The sequence below is a fragment of the Cicer arietinum genome, chromosome 1 (genome assembly GCF_000331145.2).
Source record: "Cicer arietinum cultivar CDC Frontier isolate Library 1 chromosome 1, Cicar.CDCFrontier_v2.0, whole genome shotgun sequence".
In the NCBI taxonomy this organism is placed as follows: Eukaryota; Viridiplantae; Streptophyta; class Magnoliopsida; order Fabales; family Fabaceae; genus Cicer; species Cicer arietinum.
The window spans coordinates 5,574,177-5,595,154 of NC_021160.2; the positions used below are offsets into that span (position 1 = coordinate 5,574,177).

Here is a 20,978-nt window from a genome sequence, read left to right on the forward strand (position 1 = left end):
CAGTAATAAGATCCGTGGTCCACAAAGATGTTATTTTGTTACACTCAAATAAATTAGGGCCAATATTTATGAAAAATAAGTTTTATTTTGTTACATATGATAAACTAGTTTGGTACTTATGAAAGATGAAAGATCTGTTGTTTATTTAGAATAACAAAAAACTAAATTGTGAAAACAATTGCTTGAAACTCGATATCGTCTAGCTGATAAAAAAAAATTAATTGATTAGAAAACATTATAATTACAACAAACTATATACTTTTTTTTATTGAAAACTAGAGAAAGTCATTATCAGTTCATATTTTATGTGTAAGGCAAAAAATATAGGATCACTTTGTCTGGGATTGATTTTGATTTTGTTGTAATGCATCATAATCAATTCTCCAACTGCAGCTAAACATCGTCAAACACTCAGCAAATGAAAGTTTCAACTACAATTTGAGTCGATAACATAGACATATCATAAAAGCCATACTGAAGACTATTATACTGAGATAACATACATGCTGATCTTCAATCATCAAGACAGACAACTTATTATAAAATAGCAGCAACACTCATAATTCGTGGAAAGCTTCTTCATTCCAGTTCCTTCAGAAAATCTTGATTGTCAACCAACACCTACAAAATTCATACAAATTGAATCATACCACATACTTAGCATTTATAAAGGCAGTAAATTGAACACAGACAACGGTGTAAAATGTTCAAAACGAAATATACTTCATTGCCATGACTACATGGTCAAAATTAGATATGAACATTGAATAGTATAAGTTAGGGCATGAGATCCTCAATTAAGTTAAACGTATTAAACAAACCAAGACATTCTTATTCTAAGCACCCAATTTATGATCAGTTTAAGTTTGCTGGTCAGATATAATTCCATGATACTAATTCAAAGAGTTTAAAAATTAATTTTCTGTTATTCTCTTGCTATACATCCTTTATACCATGAGAAACTAATCGATTTACAGAAGTGAACCCGTGAATTAAACCCAGATTAACGTTTTCTTCATTTTGGGAAAAGCTAATAGTTTTGTAGAGGAGAGGTATTTGAGTTGTCAAATTACAACCTAGTCCAGGGTTGCCCTTGGGTTGCTGTCTTACCGACAACTAGGGACTCAAGACTCCTCGCACTTATGGCATGAGAGTGATGTGAGATAGGGATGGCAATAAAATCCGCACCCGCGGGTACCCACCGAACCCGCTTGATTTGGGCGGGGAAAACCTGCTTTAATTGGGTGCGGGTGCGGATTTTCCCCGACATCAAAATTCGGGGGCGGGGACGGGTTTGGGGGTGGTGATATCCACCATGCACCCGCACCCGCACCCGAACCCGCAAGTAATATTATTGCAATTTTTAAATTTTATATACATATACATATTGAATATATTTAATATTCTTTTAAATATTAAAAATTATAATTTTATTTCTATATAAAATATTTTTTATTTTATTATTATTTAATAATTATTATTTTATTATAACAAATATGATGTTTAAATTTATAATTTTATATATATGTGCGGGTGCGGGCGGAGAAACCCAAGACTCGTTGCGGGCAGAGATAGGTGTCTAAATTTTACCTGATTAATCGGATGCGGGTGTGGAGGAGGCGAAATCTGCCCCCGCCCCGCCCCGTTGCCATGCCTAATGTGAGACAAGGAGTTTGAATTAGTGTATAATTCACAGTGCATTTGGGTAGAAAAGGCTGGAGGAGAAATCTTGACCAATTAGTTGTTTGATTTGATGACTACTTCCCATTTTCAACCTTTTTCTTGGGGATTCCCTTGACTTCATTTTTACTTGAATGAGAACTTTACCCAATTGTAGATAAAACTTTCTAATAGGTCCAAATTCCAATTGGATTTGCTGTAGACAAGGTTGTTAGGAGCGAGCTCTAAAGCGTAACATCATAAGATCTTACGCGTTTTTTAGCGTGAATAGTGTTAGAGCGAAGGCAAAATCGTTGGAGAACCCAGATCTTTGAGTGCGCAGAGGCAGAGTGTGGGAGGAGTGCGCCGTGTCACGCAGAGGAAGAGCAGTTTCACGAAGACGAAGTGTCGTTTCGCAAAGATCCGACCCGTTTAGCGCCGTTTCTACCCGCATGCTTTGGCCCAGTTTTGCATCTCTTCACCTTCAAATTCTGCATTTGTGTTAATGGGTCGGGTCTGTATCCTAGTTTTTTGGAAAACAGTGTTTCGCATTAAAAAAACCTAACAAATTATGACATGTGTCGTTTTGCTTACTCTGTTTTCTATTTTTTTTACTAATCGTTTTGCTTACTCCTTTTTCTATTCACGTTGTTTTGCTTACTCTATTGAATAGCTTGTTTTCTTTTTTGGTTTTGAATAATTAATTAATAATAATAATTTCTGTTGTGATTTTAAAACTACATACATATAATTTTAAATTATATTAAAATCTGATTTTGAAGGCATCAACTTGGGACTTGGTTTTTTTTCAATGATTAATTGCTTTTCAACTTTGGAAATTTTAATACTTAAATTAATGATTCAATTTCATATTCCCTCCTTCTATTTCTTCTATAAATTTTTATGTTAAAGCTATTTTTCTTAATTTTATGGTATAATTTTGTCTATTTTGTGGGATCTTAAGATTCATGTTATTACGATCCCATGATCTACACTTTTTCTATATCCCAAAGATCTTAGGTAGGATTTAGAGTTTGACAACCTTGACCCACAGTGTTTGCCCCGTTATTATTTTTTCTCAAACTTCTAGAGTCTTCTATGTTCTTTGTCTCGGTCAACTAACACACGAAGCAGCTCATACAAGCCGTTTATCATTAAGAATATGCAAGATAAATTTACAATTATCCCGGCAGAGTAGGGATCCACCTATCTTGCAGCGTTTCACGACCTCTCTAATCTGCCCATCATATGTGCTGCCTGCATCTTCCAGCTTGCGTGTGAGTTGGGTTACAAGCCCTAAAATCAAACCATTATGTGGTTCTTCCATTAGGCCGAGCCCTCAATTACAAACACCACCAGCACCACTCTCCCCATCTTCACCTATGTCTCTGTCCTCGGCTCCAACTGTGATACAGAACAAGGGAGCCGTCGAGACTAAATCGGGAGTCGGATAGTGGAGACCTATATTTAATGTCAACGAGAGCAAGAATAGAAACGAATACTAAATCCCGGAGTTGTTTGTGAAGGTTCAGTTAAAGCAACCTCCTACAGCTTAAGCATATTACAATTTACAACCCCTATTCTATTTCAAGTTTACTACAGCAGAAACGGTAATGTCAAATTACAGCTGCAGTGTAATGAGGTATGCGTATTGTACGTGTTCAACACCATAATTCATTAATTAATTTTAGCTCACGATTCTACCATTAAGAGTGTGCTGCATTTGATACACACTGAAGTACATGACAGACATAACAATACAGGACAAACCTTAAAGTTACTAGACAACTTTTTATGTTTTGGTATTTGGTGGACAGTGCGCAGCACAAACTTCTATTTTTAATATCCAACATACATGTGTTTTATTTATTTCTTTTCACCTTTGGTAAGTTAAAATGTTGTTAAATACATCATACGAACTCTATGTCACAACCTAACTCAACATAAAAAAGCAAACACACAGAGGAAGGGAGAGAAAGAACTTACAGTTTTCCATCCATCTGGATCTAAGAAAGAAGTGATCTTTGTGTTGAGGCCAGGAATTGGCCCTGGTTCCCTGGTAATCTTCCCTCCAAGCTCTTGAATGACTGTTTTGACTACTTCAGCACTCTTGTATACATCATCAGTGCCAATAGCAATCTGTTATATAGTATACACCACACAAATTTTATCAAGGGGTGCAGAAATGTGATAATACCAGTTTAGCCTTCTAGAAGGAAATATAATGTTTAACTAACCTGGGCATAAGCATTTCCCTTGGTGTATTCAGTGACACCATAGTTATATGTCAGCTCCAACACAACTGTCTCGTGCTCCTCTGCATACCCAAGCATAGCTAAAGTGTACTGTAGAATGTGCAGTGTATTCAGGATAATCATAAGCAAAACACGACTTATGCTTCAAATATGGCTGGGACCAATGTAGATCGCTAAGATCAAGTTAAGAAGGTATCTCACCTTGTATTGAGGTCTATCAACCTTCTTCACCAGCTTCAAACCCAAAGCCTGCAAAAATATGATCCAGTAGAACACAGCCTTAGTTAATAAAAAAAACACTGTTGTATTAAGAAAACATTATTTATATATAAAACTATTCCTCTGCTTTCACCCAATATCTTAAACTTATAGTATGGCTAGTTCATGACGTGGTATCATTGTCTCTATAACCGAGTGATCCAGATATTAATCCTTGTTGGTCCTGTTCTTCTAAAAAAAAATTCAGCACAAAGTTGGGTGGGCGTATGTGATGTCGACAGTTCAAGCTTGATGGGCTCTTGCATCAAGGGACATGTTAAACATGAAACCATTCATGTGCTTTATTTTTTATTTACCTAATAAGTTAAATTTTTAGATCATTGGTTCACTACAGAAATAAACTTAAAATCACAATATATCAAAAAACAGTTTCATGGTTGTGTCAATCACAAGAAATCCCATTAGTTCCGCAATATAGATCCTTGATGCCACAGAAAATAGAGGATAAATTCAGTCATTTCATGGTTGCCTAAATGAATAGTAAACCACCATAATGCAGTTGCTCTACTTCAAGCATAGAAAGTCGGAAACCAATTAATGAAAGAGGTTTTTATTTTAATTATTAACATAAGCACTAGATACTTCACGTCTAACTCATTCCTAGACATTCCTCCCTAAAATGGATAAGTAGGGGCACCAAGCAAAAATAATAGCTATAAAACCATTTATGAGCTTTCACATAATAGCTCTGTGCAAAGTGTCTCAAGTTAAATTTTTACAACTCATGTTTTTCTGGATAGATGTTACATTTCAGAAAGGATAGATAGACTTATACAATGTCAACACTAAAGGCCAGTAGAAAAGACCAGTGTGAGGGGAGCGTTTGATATGAAAATCATTATCAGTTAACACTTAATAGCTTAAGCTTTTGGAATATTTTATATAAGAAATCACTGAAAGTGTTCGCTATCAATAAGAAAGATTTTCTTGTAAAAAAATGGAACTACAAAGAACATAATTTTTCAAAGTAGTCGTCTGTTTCAGTTGATAGGCCTCAAATTGCTTAGCTAGTTTCGCAATGGAGCATATTCAAGGCGGGAGTTCATTTGCAGGATATTATCATTTTGTTTTGATCTTCAGGAGGTGATACAATCATACAAGAATGCATTACGGTATTACCACCAAAATATCAGCAGAAAGAAAGGCTTATATGAAATTCAAGTGAGAAGACATTAATATTTATGAAACTGAGTATAAAACAGAGGACCTGTACAAAACTACAGATAGAAATGAATATTTATGAAACTGAGTTGAAAGCACATCATCTGTACAAATTATGATTACATTAAAATGGATGTTCCTCAAAAGAAAAAATTGACTTGGAAGTTACCTTTTCATAAAACTTAATTGAGCGCTCTAAGTCACCAACACGAAGCATTACTTGGCATAATGGCTCAGGGGTTGAAGCTCTTTGGAGAATTTCAAAAGCATAACCATCAGGATCCGTCACAAAGGCAATAACAGTTGTCCCACCACTAACTGGGCCAGGCTCCCTAGTGACTTTTCCACCCTTAGCCCGGATGTCTTCAACCAATTTGTAGACCTAAAAATGGAAGAGATACTCACTTCAATTTCAGTATAGAAGAGTCGAGCTTTTGTTAAAATAGACTGTAGCTTACATCTGGAGTTGCGATGGCAAAATGTCCAAAGCCAGTTCCAATATCATATGAGGACACCCCATAATCTGACAACAGTATCATATGTGAAACCCATGTCAAATTCAATCCAGCAGGAGCAACACCCAATATAAGGTAAGCAAAAGGTATATAGAATCAGAGAATCACAATATACATATGAATATGATATACTGCATGCATGAACACAAAGGGTTGACAGTGCAACATACTATAAGTTAATTCCACAACAAAATGGGTTTGTTCGGAGCCAAATCCAAGAAAAGCATTGGCATATTTCTCTTCCGGAACATCTCTTTTCCTCAAAAGCTTCATTCCAAAACATTCAGTATAAAACCTGTGAGAGAAATAGTGAGGAAAATTTAAGCCTCTAAACAAACATCATTACATCACAGCACATTTCAACAATCCAAGTCAACTAAACCCTACTTGATGGTGCGATCAAGATCACCAACACGGTAAACAGCATGCAGGATGCGGCGCTTATCTTTTTTCGGCCATTCCAACAACTCAGCATTAGATTGTGCAGCCTCAGCCATGTTCAATGTGGGTGCAAATACTCTGCAACATCATCCAAAAGCCATAATTTATTTAATGTGTCTGGTTTCATCAAAAATATCAAACTTGATTTTAACTCCTATCTAACATGACTATACAAATATCTAAAATTTTAGTAGATATCAAAATGTTGTAGTATCACACAGAATTTGCATCCAAGCCTCAGTTTAACAATACAAGTGATAAAAACTAGCTTATTTGTTAGATTACAAACATAAATAAAAAATCACTTGGTTTCACTTGCTAGTAAAAAATATCCAAAAAAAAAATCAATTCTCCTAGAACTACAAAACTTATTCTACAAAATCGAGTTTTATCATAAATATGATCTCAAAAGTTCATCCAAAATTCACAAAAGACTGATGTAGCTAAAAAGTCAACATATTAATACAAATTGCATCTATTGTATAACAAAGTACAGTAACAAACAATATAATTCATCTGCACCATCCTTCACAGGTTCGAAATAAATAAATAAAAATAAAGCCCAATCAATTTGTTTGTGTGTGCGATTTCATAATTTTCTAATTAAACAAGAGTAACACTGTAAAAGTGAGGTAAGAAAATGGAAATGGTGAATTAACTTGATCCGAGAAGATTAAAGTAAGATTTAGGAAAATGATCGGTTATTTTACGATTTAACAAAAAGCAAGGTGATGAAAAACGATTTTTGTTAACTGCACAAAATATTGAATTGGACATTAACAGTCACTGATGAGTATGAATAAAATCGAAACAGATCGAGAAAACAAGGGAGAGAAAAATAAACCCTATTTGCAGAGAATGGTCGAGGGGAAAGTACCAGTGAGAGTAACGGATAACGATTATAAAGAAAAGAAGAAAGCACAATCTCGAAAAAGAAGCAGGATGCATTGCTTTAAAATACTAATAGGGTGAAAGGGTTAAAACAGCATTACTGGAATTTTGCTCCTTTATTCAATTACAACTACAAATTATTATTAAAATAATTTAAAAAAATATAATTTATTATCATAAAAATATAGTTGAAAAAACAATATAATATTAAAATAATTTATGATTATCACGACGTTAAAAATTAAAATTAATAAGGTGATAGATCTTATATTTTTATTAACTAAAATAATTGTTTTTCTAATATTAATAGGGTAGAATTACCAGTCACTTAGGTTGCTTACGTGGCGATAATAAGTTAATGCATAGGGACGGATATGTGGGTATGGTGGAGGAGGGAGAAATGACGGACCACTCGAGAGGGTGATTATTTACTATGCACTTACTACACTTATCGTTATCGCTATGACAAATGAAAATAATTATTTTATAGTTATTAAAAAAAATTAGTTAAATATAATTAATTTTTTAAATTTTATATAAAATATAGCTTAATTTATTAAATAATTTTTATACTAACCATTTAACTGTTGAAATTAAATATTTTTTATTAATAATATGAGTATTAAGTAGTGATAGAGTACATTTGGTCAATTGCTAGACATGTTCTTTTATAGATTGTTTGACTGTTTTATTCAACTTTTTGTAAGAGAAAAAGGTGATTCTTGTAAATAATTAAATATAGAAATGATTTTGAGATGTAAAATCTAGGAAATTTTGATTAGTTAGGAACAAATTAGTGTAAGTTATTTCTTTTTCTTTTTTTACTTCGTTAATTTTACAGTTAAATTCTTTAGGATTAGATAAAAATAATTTTTAAATATTTGAATATTTAAAATTAATTATTATTTTTTGTTATTATTCTAATATTTTTTAATTGTGATTTTAATAAAATTAGGTTGAAAATGTGACAGTATTAATGGGATGAAAGTAATTGAAAGATAAAATAAATACTCAAGATTGATACGATGTGTGGGAGGGCACTAAGCTAGTAACTAGAGAGAGTTTCTATGTGAATTTCTTTTGAAGAATATTCTTTTGATATTTAATTTGTTTTTCATTGTTTTGTTTATTTTCTTGTATTTTATCTTTGTTTATAAGTTGATTTTAAAAGGGTTAAATTAAGTTTAACTTAAAAAAAAATTGATACAAGATACAACTCAAATTTTTAAAAGGAAGTTTGATTTTAATTCTTTAACTTTTTAAAGTTTAATTTTTTTAAATAATTTATTTTTAACGAAACTTCAATAATCACTTGAGTTCAATTATTTGTTAAATGTTAAATTCTAATAAAATAAAATAAAGTATATGAATATATTGGAGTGTAAAATTTAATATTTAGTTAGAGTAAATATGAAAATGTGAGGTGTGATTGTTAGATCAATAATGCTACCTACATTCCTCATTTAAAAAATACCCAAAATGCTTTTACTTATTTATTGAATTTTAACTCTAATCTCATTCATTTATCTTCATCTTGAAAACCCTAACCCCTCTCAATCTTCATCTTCATCTTCATTCTCATCTTCATCTTCATCTTCAAAACCTTAACCTTCATCTTCATCTTCAAAATCCTAATTTTCATCTCCATCAACATCTTCATCTATATCCTCAAAACCATAACCTTCATTTTGGTCATTTTAAAAGTACGTTTACGTGAACTCAGTCCAAATACGTTTACGTGAACTCAGTTCAAGTATGTTTACGTGAACTCAATTCAAGTATGTTTACGTGAACTCAGTTCCAGTACGTTTATATAAACTCAATTTAAGTACAACCTGAGATTTCTACAATTTTACAGCGTACATGAATTCAATTCAAGTACGTTTATGTGAAGTAAGTTTACGTACTACTTGAAATTTTTACAATTTTACAATGTACGCGAACTCAGTTCAAGTACGTTTATGTGAACTGAGTTCACGTACAACATGAGATTTTTACAATACACGTGAACTCAGTTTAAGTACGATTACGTGAACTCAGTTCAAGTACGTTTACATGAATTCAGTTCAAGTACGTTTACGTGAACTCGGTTCACGTACCACCAATAAGTCTCAAACTCCATTAATTATGCAATCTTAAATCATGTACGTTTACTTGAACTTAATTCACGTACTACCTGAGATTTTTACAATTTTACAATGTACGTGAATTCAGTTCACGTAATGTTACAACATATGTGAACTGAGTTCACGTAAAATCCCCAAATTTTGAAAAAATTTACAAACTCAAAAACAGAATAAACATATCTTATTTTGTCACTTTAACCACAATGTAAAGAGGGAACTGATAGGGTGCAAGTTATGAGTGAATGATGTAAGTTTTGAATGATTATGAGTTATGATGGGTGAGTTATGGTGATTTTGTGATATGTGAGTTTTGAGTGGTTAAGAATGGTGATGAAGGAATAAATAAAGTTAAATAATATTATAAATATTCAAGGACAATTTGAGTATTTTGTTTTTAAAAATAAAATGAGGAGTGTAGGTAATAAAATGAGAGGTGTAGGTAGCAAATTTGTTCTTAGATTGAGGAACAACATTTTAGAGAGTTTTTTCTCTCACCTTCAATGTTCTCAGATATACATTTGGATATTTGAATTTATCAATCCGAAAATGTTTGAAGAATAATTCTAAGAATTTTTTTTTCTCAAACTCAATATTTTTAAATACACAAAAATATAGGTAAGAGTTAATCATCCAAACGTGTAAAATAGACCTATCATAGAAAATGAAATTTATAACTTTATAAATTCTAAATGGGCTACACCCAACAAAAGTGGCCCAATTAGAAGATGCAATTTGTGATGCAGATTGCTCTCCAGACCCCCTTATTTTTCTCCAAGAAACCTCAAATTCTACCGGACGTTTTATCTATCAATGTGACTAATTTTAAACATATTTGGGGACTACAGCGTCAGAATTTCGGATGTGTGATTCATGGATTGTCACACTTGAATTGAAATTCTTTTGACCAACTGGACATAGACTCCACAATCTTGATTACGTGCTGATTAAAAAAATACTAATTTAATATAAATAATAAATTTTACTAATTTAATTATTAATTATTAAGATAATATATTATTGATCAAATATAAAATTTTATATAAATTTAAAATTTATAGTTATGTAATCTAATTATCTATGTTTATTTTTTAAAAATTTACTATATGTTTATTTGAATATATTTAATAAAATATTAAATTATTTATAAATTTTATAAAAATTTATAAATTAATTCACTCAATAAAAGCTTTCTACTTAATAATTAAATTATTAAAATTCATCATTTATATTAAATTATTAAATGAAATAATTTATCATATAATTATAATTAAAGTCAACGGATATCACATTATATATATATATATATATATATTTCTTATGGTTTTGTTAAATACCCTCACAGTTATTCATAAAGATATGAATAGTCAAACTTTAATAAATTTAAACAACTTTTAAATATAATTCATAGCAAACCGCTATGATGCTATACTCTAATCATAAATAAATAAAAAATATTTTAAAAATAATATATTTATTCAAAAATTATTGATTTTTAATTATTTTTAGTTAAATCTAATATATATATATATACTAATTATGTACCCTAGAAACTATCATGATTCATTAAAAAAATGATGAATCTGAAGGCGGTGATTTTAAATTCAAAATGAATTTAGCATTTTGTATGCGGTAAGGACTCACATCAGCAATCTGACCCAGACTAATTTCTTTTTATAAAATAGTTGGAAAAGAAAGAAAAAGATGAATCAAAAGCCCCATTTGATTCGGATCCAAATCCGCAGGCACATAGGCACAAAGGAATACTACAAAAACAGGATTTCACATGGGGACAAAGGAATGTACAAAAACATCAATTTTTTGATTTTTTTTTTAAATATCTTATTTTAAAATTAATATATAAAATCTTCTACTTTTATAGATTTTCAAGAGGTGGTTGGTTGAAAATACGACCGTGTGAAGGATAATTTTTTCTTTCTTTAAAAAATTACATTTTAAGTATGCGACTATCTAGATGTGTATTTCTTTTAACAAATACAAATATAATAAAAATAATTTTTAAAAATTGAATTATATTAATAAATTCAACAAAATATTTCTACCTGAGTGTCCCTAGTTCCATGTAAAGACGGTTATCGAACTCGTCTAACTCTATAAACAACTTGAGGTTATTCTGATTGATCGTCATTTTGATCATGTTCTTCATCGTTGTTTCAAATAATTGAAGGATTTGTGTGTCGACTAGAGCTATTACCACATGTCTCCGTATAATTTTGAATAATTAGATTATACATGGAAATAGCATAAATCGACTAATTAATTGTACAGTGAGTTTCAAACAAATTATAGAAAATTATGTGTTCTTTTAAGTAACTGATGGTCTGCATTTCTAGCATCAATGAAATGTCATATTGAGCCGACATTTCTATAGGTGTATATCCATGTGGTGATGGTTGATCAGGGGGTTTAAGTGAACACGAGGATATGATGATGGATGCAAACGTGAATTACACATATATTGTTCGACACAAACGTGAATCACGCATATATTGTTCGACAAAACTAAATAATTTGGTGTTGTCTAAACCAATTCCTATTATCAAAATGAGAATCAATTAGAACAATGTCAAATCGTTCAAAGAGCTAGACAAGTTCGACAACCTTCTAGATGTAGGAGTAAAGACATTTGGATGAACATGATTAATTAAAATTTAATGTATTTTTTTTTCTCTTTTAATATATTTTATTGGATTTATTAATATAATATAATTTTTATTTTTTATGTATTAATTTATTTTACTTTTTATTTGTTAAAGAAATGTACGGCTAGATAATTACATCCTACGAAAGTGACTTCATAAAGAAGGAAAAAAATTATCTATAAATGGTTGCATCTCCTATTAATGACTTAATGAAAGTCCAAAAAAAAGTATAATATTTTAATATATTAGTTTAGTAGAATATTTTAATTATTTTTTAAGAGCGGTATATGAGCAAAAAAAATTCACATACACAAGATATACATAATTAGGAAAGTATATTTTAATAAAATAATAATAATAATTAGGAGAGTACATACAACATTACAACATTACAAGTATATGAATTTAAAAGTTAGATTGAAATATTATATTATATAGATTATTTATATAAATTTAAAATTATTTGATATGTTGATATTGATATATGTTATGATTAGTTTTTTAAATATTTTTATTATATGATGTTAATTTTGACGCATATCAATAATATATCAAATAATTTTAGATTTATGTAAAATTTTATATTGATTCTTTATATAATATAATATTTTAATATGACGGTAAAGTTTAAAAATATGTATCGAATAAAATTTTATTACATATATAATATTAATATAATATTATATTAATTAGTGTAATTAATTTTTTTCTCAAAAGTTAATGTCAATTTTAAATAATATTTTCTCTCAAAAAGCATGATCAAATTAATTAATTGTTTTTACTATAAAAATTAACAAAATCTGTAATATTTATATTTAAAAGTTAATGTAATGTCAATTTGAAATGTTTTTTCTTCAAAAATATTGTCAACTCAGTCAAGTATTATTTTTTATTATAAAAACAATATAAACTTGTAATTTGATTATTTAATTTCGAAATAAGCTGATATAGTTTGTAGTTTTGAATTCTTCACATTTCCAGCTAATATATTTGCAGTCTTTTCACATTATTTTGCAAAATACATATAGTATTGATCTTTTCCCCAGAGTATTTGTAATTTTTATATTGTAAATTTTTTTGAAGTGTCAATCACTTTGCAAATTCTTCTTATAGAGAGGGGATTTAAGAAATCCAAATTTAAATGATAGTGAAGTAAATTATCTTGAAAGGATAGTTTGATACAGATATAACAACAGGATAGGTCAGAGACGTATTTAAATGATAGAGCAGTAAACTATCTTGAATTCTTCACCTCATTAATTGAAAAAAATCTTATTCATTTTTAAGTTTGAAATTAATTTTCACCCCACACCTGAACCACTTTATGTATATAACATAACAATTTTTAAAATAATATTTATCAGAATTAATTTAATAAAATAATTATTGTTATACATCAATAAAAAAAATCATATTTATATAGAAAGATGATTGAAATTTATAATATATAAAAAAAAAACATAAAAAAAATAAATACTTATATTTATATAAAAATTTATAATGGTAATAATTTTATTGGTGAGACAGAATAAATATCAATTTTCAAATTCACTTTGATCTTTAATTTTAAAGAAATCTACATTCTTTTTAGTTTATGCGTACAAATTTAAATGAGTACCTACAAATGTAGGTTGTGTAGCTATACTTAATCTCATATATAGTCATTAAAAAGAGACAAAACTACGAAAACACTTTGGTAGAGTCAATGGTGTCAAAGACACTAATTAAAATAGTTCTTATATGATGATATTACAGTTATGGTTAAAACTTAAGAGTAATCTTTTAAAAATAAATTGATTTTAATTGTTACGTATTACTAATATAATTTTTTTATATTATTAATATATTATAACCATTTATATATATAATTTTCAAGATAATTATAATAAAAATTAAATATTTTTAATAATTTAACAGTTACGATTCATTGATAAAGTAAATTTTTTTATTATATGAACTAAATTCAAACAAATTGGTACCATTTAATCCAAGTTTTTTAAATATTAAATATTTAAGTTGAAAACAAATCACATATTAATCTGAGTTTGTATGAAGTATATAAAAAAACTGAGATTTTATAGAATACATAAAATTAAAATAAAATTCAATTATAAGATTGAAAACAAAGTATTTTTTAAATTAATTAATTTAAAATTGAATAAAATAAAAAATAAACTTTCTCTCAAGATTCCAATAATGATATAGTCTATTTTATCAATAAAGTAATGATATCTATTTGATTTTTTTTTAATAAAAAAATTATTTGTAAAGTTCCGTTGGACTTAATGCTTGTCGGAAGAAAAAAAAAATATTTTTCTAAATAAATATGGTACTGCTCTCAATCATCTCGCCTTAAATATTTTTACTAAAAAACATAAATTATGGTACTCTGTCATGCAATTTATTATTATAGATTTGTAGGACCATATGGAATCGCCTTTACTTATAGTGTGTTTTCTTTTTAAACATTCGGGGTGTTGGTGGTCCTTGCGTTTTCTTATAATATTGAATATTTGTAAAAAAAAAAAATTAGTATTGAATATTAGTCCTTTCAGATCACCAAGGGTTAGATTTAGGGAAAGCACTTATTGTTTTTTCTCTTACAAAAGAAATCGCAACATTTGATTGGTCACAATTATTTAGACACATATATAAATAATATTTTTTACTAAATATGTATAACTACATATTATTTTATTATTTAAAAACATATTAATTATTTTTTTTATCTTTTAAATGTATATATTTAAATAGTATGTTCAAATAGTTGTGTCATTTAAAACTTCTTATAGATTTAGTAATTTGTGGCTATTATACACACTCATTTTAGTATTTATTTTTTAGTTCATTTTCACCCTTTATTTTTTATAAAGGATAAATTTTAGTCTTTTTCATCATATCTATTTTAATTTAACTATATGATTACTGTTATTAATTTTTAAAGTTTAATATTAAATCAATCTTAAAATTAAGTGTACATTTTTAACAAAGATAAAATGAAATTACAAAAAACTTCAATAAGTGTTATCCATTTTAAATAGTTTATATATGTTTTAAAATAAGAATAATTTTTTAAATATAAAATTATTATTAGGTTAAATTAATATTTTTTTAAAATATTACAGTAAGTGTATATTGACAATTGCTATATGCTAGAATGGATTGTAATGACCACATGTAACTATAACTTTTATTGTGATAGTAAAAATAACTAAAATTAATTATTATTAAAAAATAAAAATCAAAACATATATTTGATCAAACATAAAAAATATATTTAAAACCTGCCTTGTACAATTCCTTAATCTGAAGAGTGGTACTGTGCACAAATAAACTGACCTAAACATATGGAAAATTTTAATTTATTTCGTATTCCTATTTATAATTTTGTTCTCTCCAATCAGCAAATTAGTCAACGAGGCCACCGTAGATAGATCTGAATTGTTTAATGGGACTAGTAAGGCAGTAATGTTGAGTTGCATTACCAAAACATAGTAGTAGTATACAAGTGATGCACTAAAAATTTGACGTAGAAAAGAGCACCAATGATAGAATCTTGATTTATTAATTTGTGTGAAATGACATTTTCCAATCACTTTCCAAGTTGATTGCTCCTTTTGCATTGCAGCCTCATATTATTAACCTTTTTTCACAACTAGCTAGTTGGTGGCTGACATCAAAGTAACGCATACAATTACGTCTGTGATGAGAAATTCCCCAACGACATAAAACGAAGGCTGGTGGGGGATCAACGAACCTGTGCAACATAAACTCCTGGAATTAATTAATTAATTAATTTCACATGCAAAAATTATGGCTCATGGAACCACATTCTCCCAGTCTTGAACAAAAGTGGATGGAGACCGAATTGGAGTAAAAACGAATAGGAATCGTTGGTTAATTTGGTTTATAATTTTTTACGAATAATATTTTTTTTTCAACCTTTTCAAGATGAATTTAAACTATTTTAAAAAAAATTAAAATTATTTGTTAGTCTCTACATTCCATTTTTGTATTTTTAGAAAAATAATTAATATTAAGATGATGATTTATTTTGGGATTTCTTTTACACATAGACGACTTTAGTATTTATATGTAAATGACTATTTTTACCGGGTTTGCTTGTAACGACTGCATCATCTCAACTAAAAGAAACGCTTAAAATGTTGATGATCAATAACATGGCAACTGTCACATTTCTTTTATCCAAATCCATTGTCGCATTTTTTTAATATAATTTTTTTTTATAAGAAAAGTATTGATATAATTATTTATACAAATATTCAATATATAATTCTTTTAAAATTTAAAAAATTTGTTTCCAACATGTATAATTTCTTTATTATATGTAATTTTAATTTAATGTTGAGTTGTGGTGTTCACTGATTTGTGTAAATTTGTAAATTCGATTACCCAAAGTAATTTAATTTATATTTTGATCAAACTCTTCGAGTTTAGATTGAATTCTTACGAATTCATTTAAATTTAATGATGTTCGGTTTAAGTAGGATATTTGACATTTTGAATATGCAGACACATGAATCCAACACATTGACATAACATATATATTTTTTATTTATTTTTTCTATTATTGTTGTATAATTATTATTTAGTTATTGAATTTTTATTTGAAGATTTGTTGTTAATTTATATAATTTAACTATTTTGTTGTGTTTATAGATGTATTTTAATTATCGAATAATTAATATATTGAGATGATTTTGTTGGTTTTTATGATTTTTGTGATAGTATTTAAATTTAATTACATTTTTTAAAATAATTTTTTTACGACCCGCAAACTCAATCAAATTCCGTTCAAATTTGATATAAAAATTACGGGTTAATAAATCAACTCAATCAAAATAAATTTAATCGACTCATATATCAAATTTGATCAAAATTAACTCAACTCGATCTGTAATCATCTCTAAATTTAAGTTAACTCATGTATAATATTTTAATATTTTATTAGCAATCATAGATAAAACATTACATATATTTTTTAAGTAAAAGTTTAAAGTTTTAAAAAGATGATGGATTAAATACTAATTTTTATGCGCCATCATCTAAATGTATCAAACATATAAAATTAGAAGAATACACATAAATAGTATCTTTAAATTTTTATATAGATTTTTATCATATCACTAAAATGTATCTGCAAAATTTAATAACATATTCAAAGAATTATTTATGATTTGATTTATTATAATTTTATGAGAATTAAAACAATTGATAAAAAATATTATGAAGACTAAGATTCAAAGCATTACTTTATAAATACTAAAAACAAAATTTTGAATTTTAATTAGATTTAAAAACATATTTAACCATTTAAAAATAATATATAATTAAATAGTAATAAATTAATAAAACAATACTTGAGTCCTGAACATTCAATTTTTTTTTTTGATAATTTGAATTTGTTGTTACATTTTAAAAAAAGGAATTTATAATAATTTTAACATTCAATTATTTTTCATTGTATGTAGACTTTCTTTAATTGTGTTGAAAATCATTAAGTTTTTGACACATTTATCAAAATTATTCAATAAATAAAAAAAAAGGAAAGGAGAAAATATTAATAAATTATCTATTATTTATAGTAGTAATTTTGATTTACAATAATAATAATAATAGTAAGAGATGAAACTAAGGAACTTGGAAGATTGTTCAAAAATTGAAAAGTGAATCCTAGTCTAAGTTGTCCGCGTGACCCAACGAATGCCACGCGCCACGAGTTTCCACCATCCAATAACGGGAAGCCACATAAGCAGCACGAGGAGTTCCCGAATTGCGTCCAGGTTCAATGAACCTGAAAACTTCTCGCATTACCTTTCTCTTTATATCAAAACCTCCTCCATCTATTACATTTCATAGAACAAAAAAAAAAACCAACAGATTCTACTATTCAATTTAGGAACATAGATCAATAGTGTTCATTCATTCTCCAATGGCCCTCGCCGTTACTTCTTCTTCAGCAGCAGCAGCAGCAGCTGCGGCAAAATCAACTTCCTTCTTCTCACGCATCGGATCTTCCTCCGATACCAAAGGTATTCCAATTTCAACGTTCATTTTTTTAAACATGAACGGAATTCGTTGCTGTCTGTGGTGTTTTTTAGGGTTTGATTAATGTGCGGGTTTTGTCTGTTTTCAGTTTCTCAAATTGGTTCGTTAAGGATTTTGGAGAAAACTCATGGTTCGAATGGTGCTTTGAATTTACCTCAAAGACGATATTTGGTGAGGCCTCTTAACGCTAAATCTAAAAGGAATGATTCAATTGTTCCTCTTGCAGCAACTATCGTTGCTCCTGGTGCGTTTCCTTGTTTCTGTTATTTTCAAACTCCCCTGTTTTCAGGGTGAATTTTATTTGTAATTTCGTTAAATGAAGTCAATTAAAGCTTATTCTGATCTAAGGTGTACGTGTTACTTGATTTACAGAGGTTACTGAGAAAGAAGAGGAAGATTTTGAACAATTAGCGAAAAACCTTGAAAATGCTTCGCCTCTTGAAATAATGGACAAGGCACTTGAGAAATTCGGCAGCGATATTGCTATTGCTTTCAGGTTGATTTGATTATTCTTAGTATGCTTTTGAATGATTTGGTTGTATATAATTTGTTTATTGTTTGTGTTGGGTTAACCTGAACATGTGAATGCTACCTTTTGAGTATGCTTCACATGTAAATGTTAGTTTCTAATATGAAGTTGACTTAGGCAAGCATAAGACACGTGCTTTCAATCTTTCTGTTGGATTTTGTTTTCTTTTCTTGCATTGAGGGTGTTTTTGTGCAATTCTTGTGTCTAAATGAAATACAAAATCAGTTAAGAATTTGTAGAATTGATGTGAAGAGAGAGTAGTATATTCATTTACTGCTTGTAGACCTTTTAGGGGTTTGGAAGATAAATATTTTTGCTTTATCTTATGAGATGAACATTTTCTGTAACTCTTTTAAGACAGCTTATGAAAATTGAGAATAATTTGCAGGGAATGAATAATATAACTAAATGCCGATTTCAGCATATTTTTTCCTAATAAATACGATTTCAACTTATTCTTTATTCATAAGCTTTCCAAAGTTGCATGTATATAGTATTATGAATGGTAATGGAATCAATACTATTTTTGACTAAGTAATGGAATCATTACTTAATTAAGTTGTTTACCCTAAATTTCTCTTTACTTGGTGGGTAATGTAAATATGTGCTATCAATCTGGATTTAGATTTTAACGAGTAGCTTTGTGTTTGCAGTGGTGCTGAAGATGTTGCTTTAATTGAGTACGCACATTTGACGGGTCGGCCATACAGGGTGTTCAGTCTGGACACAGGGAGACTGAATCCAGAAACATACAGATTGTTTGATGCAGTTGAGAAACGCTACGGAATTCGCATCGAATACATGTTCCCTGATGCAGTTGAGGTTCAGGGATTAGTAAGAACAAAGGGGCTCTTCTCATTTTACGAGGATGGGCATCAAGAGTGCTGCCGCATTAGGAAGGTGAGACCCTTAAGGAGAGCTCTAAAGGGTCTCAGAGCATGGATAACTGGTCAAAGAAAAGACCAGTCACCTGGAACTAGGTCTGAAATACCTGTTGTTCAGGTTGATCCAGTTTTTGAGGGACTTGATGGTGGTGCTGGTAGTCTTGTAAAGTGGAACCCCGTTGCAAATGTGAATGGCAATGATGTATGGAACTTCCTTAGGACAATGGATGTGCCTGTTAATTCTTTGCATTCTCAAGGATATGTTTCCATTGGTTGTGAGCCATGCACAAGGCCAGTTTTACCTGGACAGCATGAAAGAGAGGGAAGATGGTGGTGGGAGGATGCCAAAGCAAAGGAGTGTGGTCTTCACAAAGGAAATTTGAAACAGGAAGATGGTGCCCAGACGAATGGTAATGGAAACGATGCCCAAGCAAATGGCTCTGCCGCAGTTGCTGACATTTTCAACACCCAGAATGTGGTCAGCTTGAGCAGGGCTGGAATTGAGAATCTGGCTAAATTGGAGGACCGAAAAGAGCCTTGGCTCGTTGTGCTATATGCGCCATGGTGCCGCTTTTGCCAGGTAAATTGATATGTCCTGAACTTCAATATTATGTTGCCATTATCTCCCTAATGTGCATTGCTTCATTTGGCTTGATATTTCCATTCTCTAATAACATGCTTAATCTTAATTCTTACAGGCTATGGAGGAATCATATGTGGATTTGGCAGAGAATTTAGCAGGATCAGGAGTGAAGGTTGGAAAATTTAGAGCTGATGGTGATGAAAAAGAATATGCAAAGAGTGAACTGGGGCTTGGTAGCTTCCCCACAATACTCTTCTTCCCCAAACACTCTTCACGGCCAATTAAGTATCCTTCGGAAAAGAGAGACGTTGATTCATTATTGGCATTTGTGAATGCCTTAAGGTGATGATCAATTGAGCGAGTATTTTGCACGAGGCTCCGTCACACGATACCTGGAATAAGTTTATTCACAGATTTTGGCAGTTCACTGAAGTGGGAATGGCAGTTTTGACAGCAAAACGAAAATTCTCAGCTTGTATCTCTGTATAGGTTTAGATGATCTTCCGCAGAAGTAATTGTAGTAGTCACTGAGGTGGATTTGATTTACTGTTTTTCTAGACGAGTAGACTTATGTTTGAACTATCTTGTTTCTCTCAATAATATAAGATCTTGTTTTTTGGATTCACCAAATTTTTATTTAAGAATATCAAACAAGAGAAGGAATACTAACTGCTAACCACAGACGAGTAAACTTTTCCCATAAAAAAAAAAACACACGACTAAATACTTCACGAGTTTCAAAAACAATATTTTACAAAACTACAACTTCCGCCCCTTAATTGAAGCTTCATTTGAAAAAAATAGATGCTAAATATAATTTTTACTTTAAATTCTAAATATATTGATTTTCTTAAATATACTCTTAATATTACTTTTAAGAGATGATTAATTAGAATTCTACCATATTCATCTATAAAATACTATTT

At 29.4% G+C, this 20,978-nt stretch overlaps 2 protein-coding genes across 4 annotated transcripts; one reads left to right on the top strand and one right to left on the bottom strand.

Moving 5' to 3' along the window:
- Positions 1–388: 388 nt before the first annotated feature.
- LOC101504625 (lactoylglutathione lyase GLX1-like) lies at positions 389–7,326 on the bottom strand. 3 transcript variants are annotated; one of them, XM_004486110.4, is made up of 9 exons: positions 7,188–7,326; positions 6,257–6,388; positions 6,040–6,164; positions 5,813–5,877; positions 5,524–5,736; positions 4,116–4,163; positions 3,897–4,004; positions 3,646–3,798; positions 389–621 (listed from the first exon to the last, which is right to left on the bottom strand). In XM_004486110.4, the coding sequence occupies exons 2-9, from the start codon at positions 6,364–6,366 to the stop codon at positions 580–582; spliced, it is 864 nt and encodes a 287-aa protein (XP_004486167.1). In that variant the 5' UTR covers positions 6,367–6,388; positions 7,188–7,326; the 3' UTR covers positions 389–579. The 3 variants fall into 3 exon arrangements, with proteins under 3 accessions (XP_004486167.1, XP_004486166.3, XP_073225790.1); XM_004486109.4 differs by having other exon boundaries at positions 7,155–7,294; XM_073369689.1 differs by lacking the exon at positions 7,188–7,326 and adding an exon at positions 6,970–7,127.
- Positions 7,327–17,851: 10,525 nt separating this feature from the next.
- LOC101505158 (5'-adenylylsulfate reductase 2, chloroplastic) lies at positions 17,852–20,674 on the top strand. The gene is made up of 5 exons (XM_004486111.4): positions 17,852–18,040; positions 18,145–18,300; positions 18,429–18,552; positions 19,239–20,049; positions 20,168–20,674. The coding sequence occupies exons 1-5, from the start codon at positions 17,941–17,943 to the stop codon at positions 20,396–20,398; spliced, it is 1,422 nt and encodes a 473-aa protein (XP_004486168.1). The 5' UTR covers positions 17,852–17,940; the 3' UTR covers positions 20,399–20,674.
- The last annotated feature ends 304 nt before the right edge of the window (positions 20,675–20,978 follow it).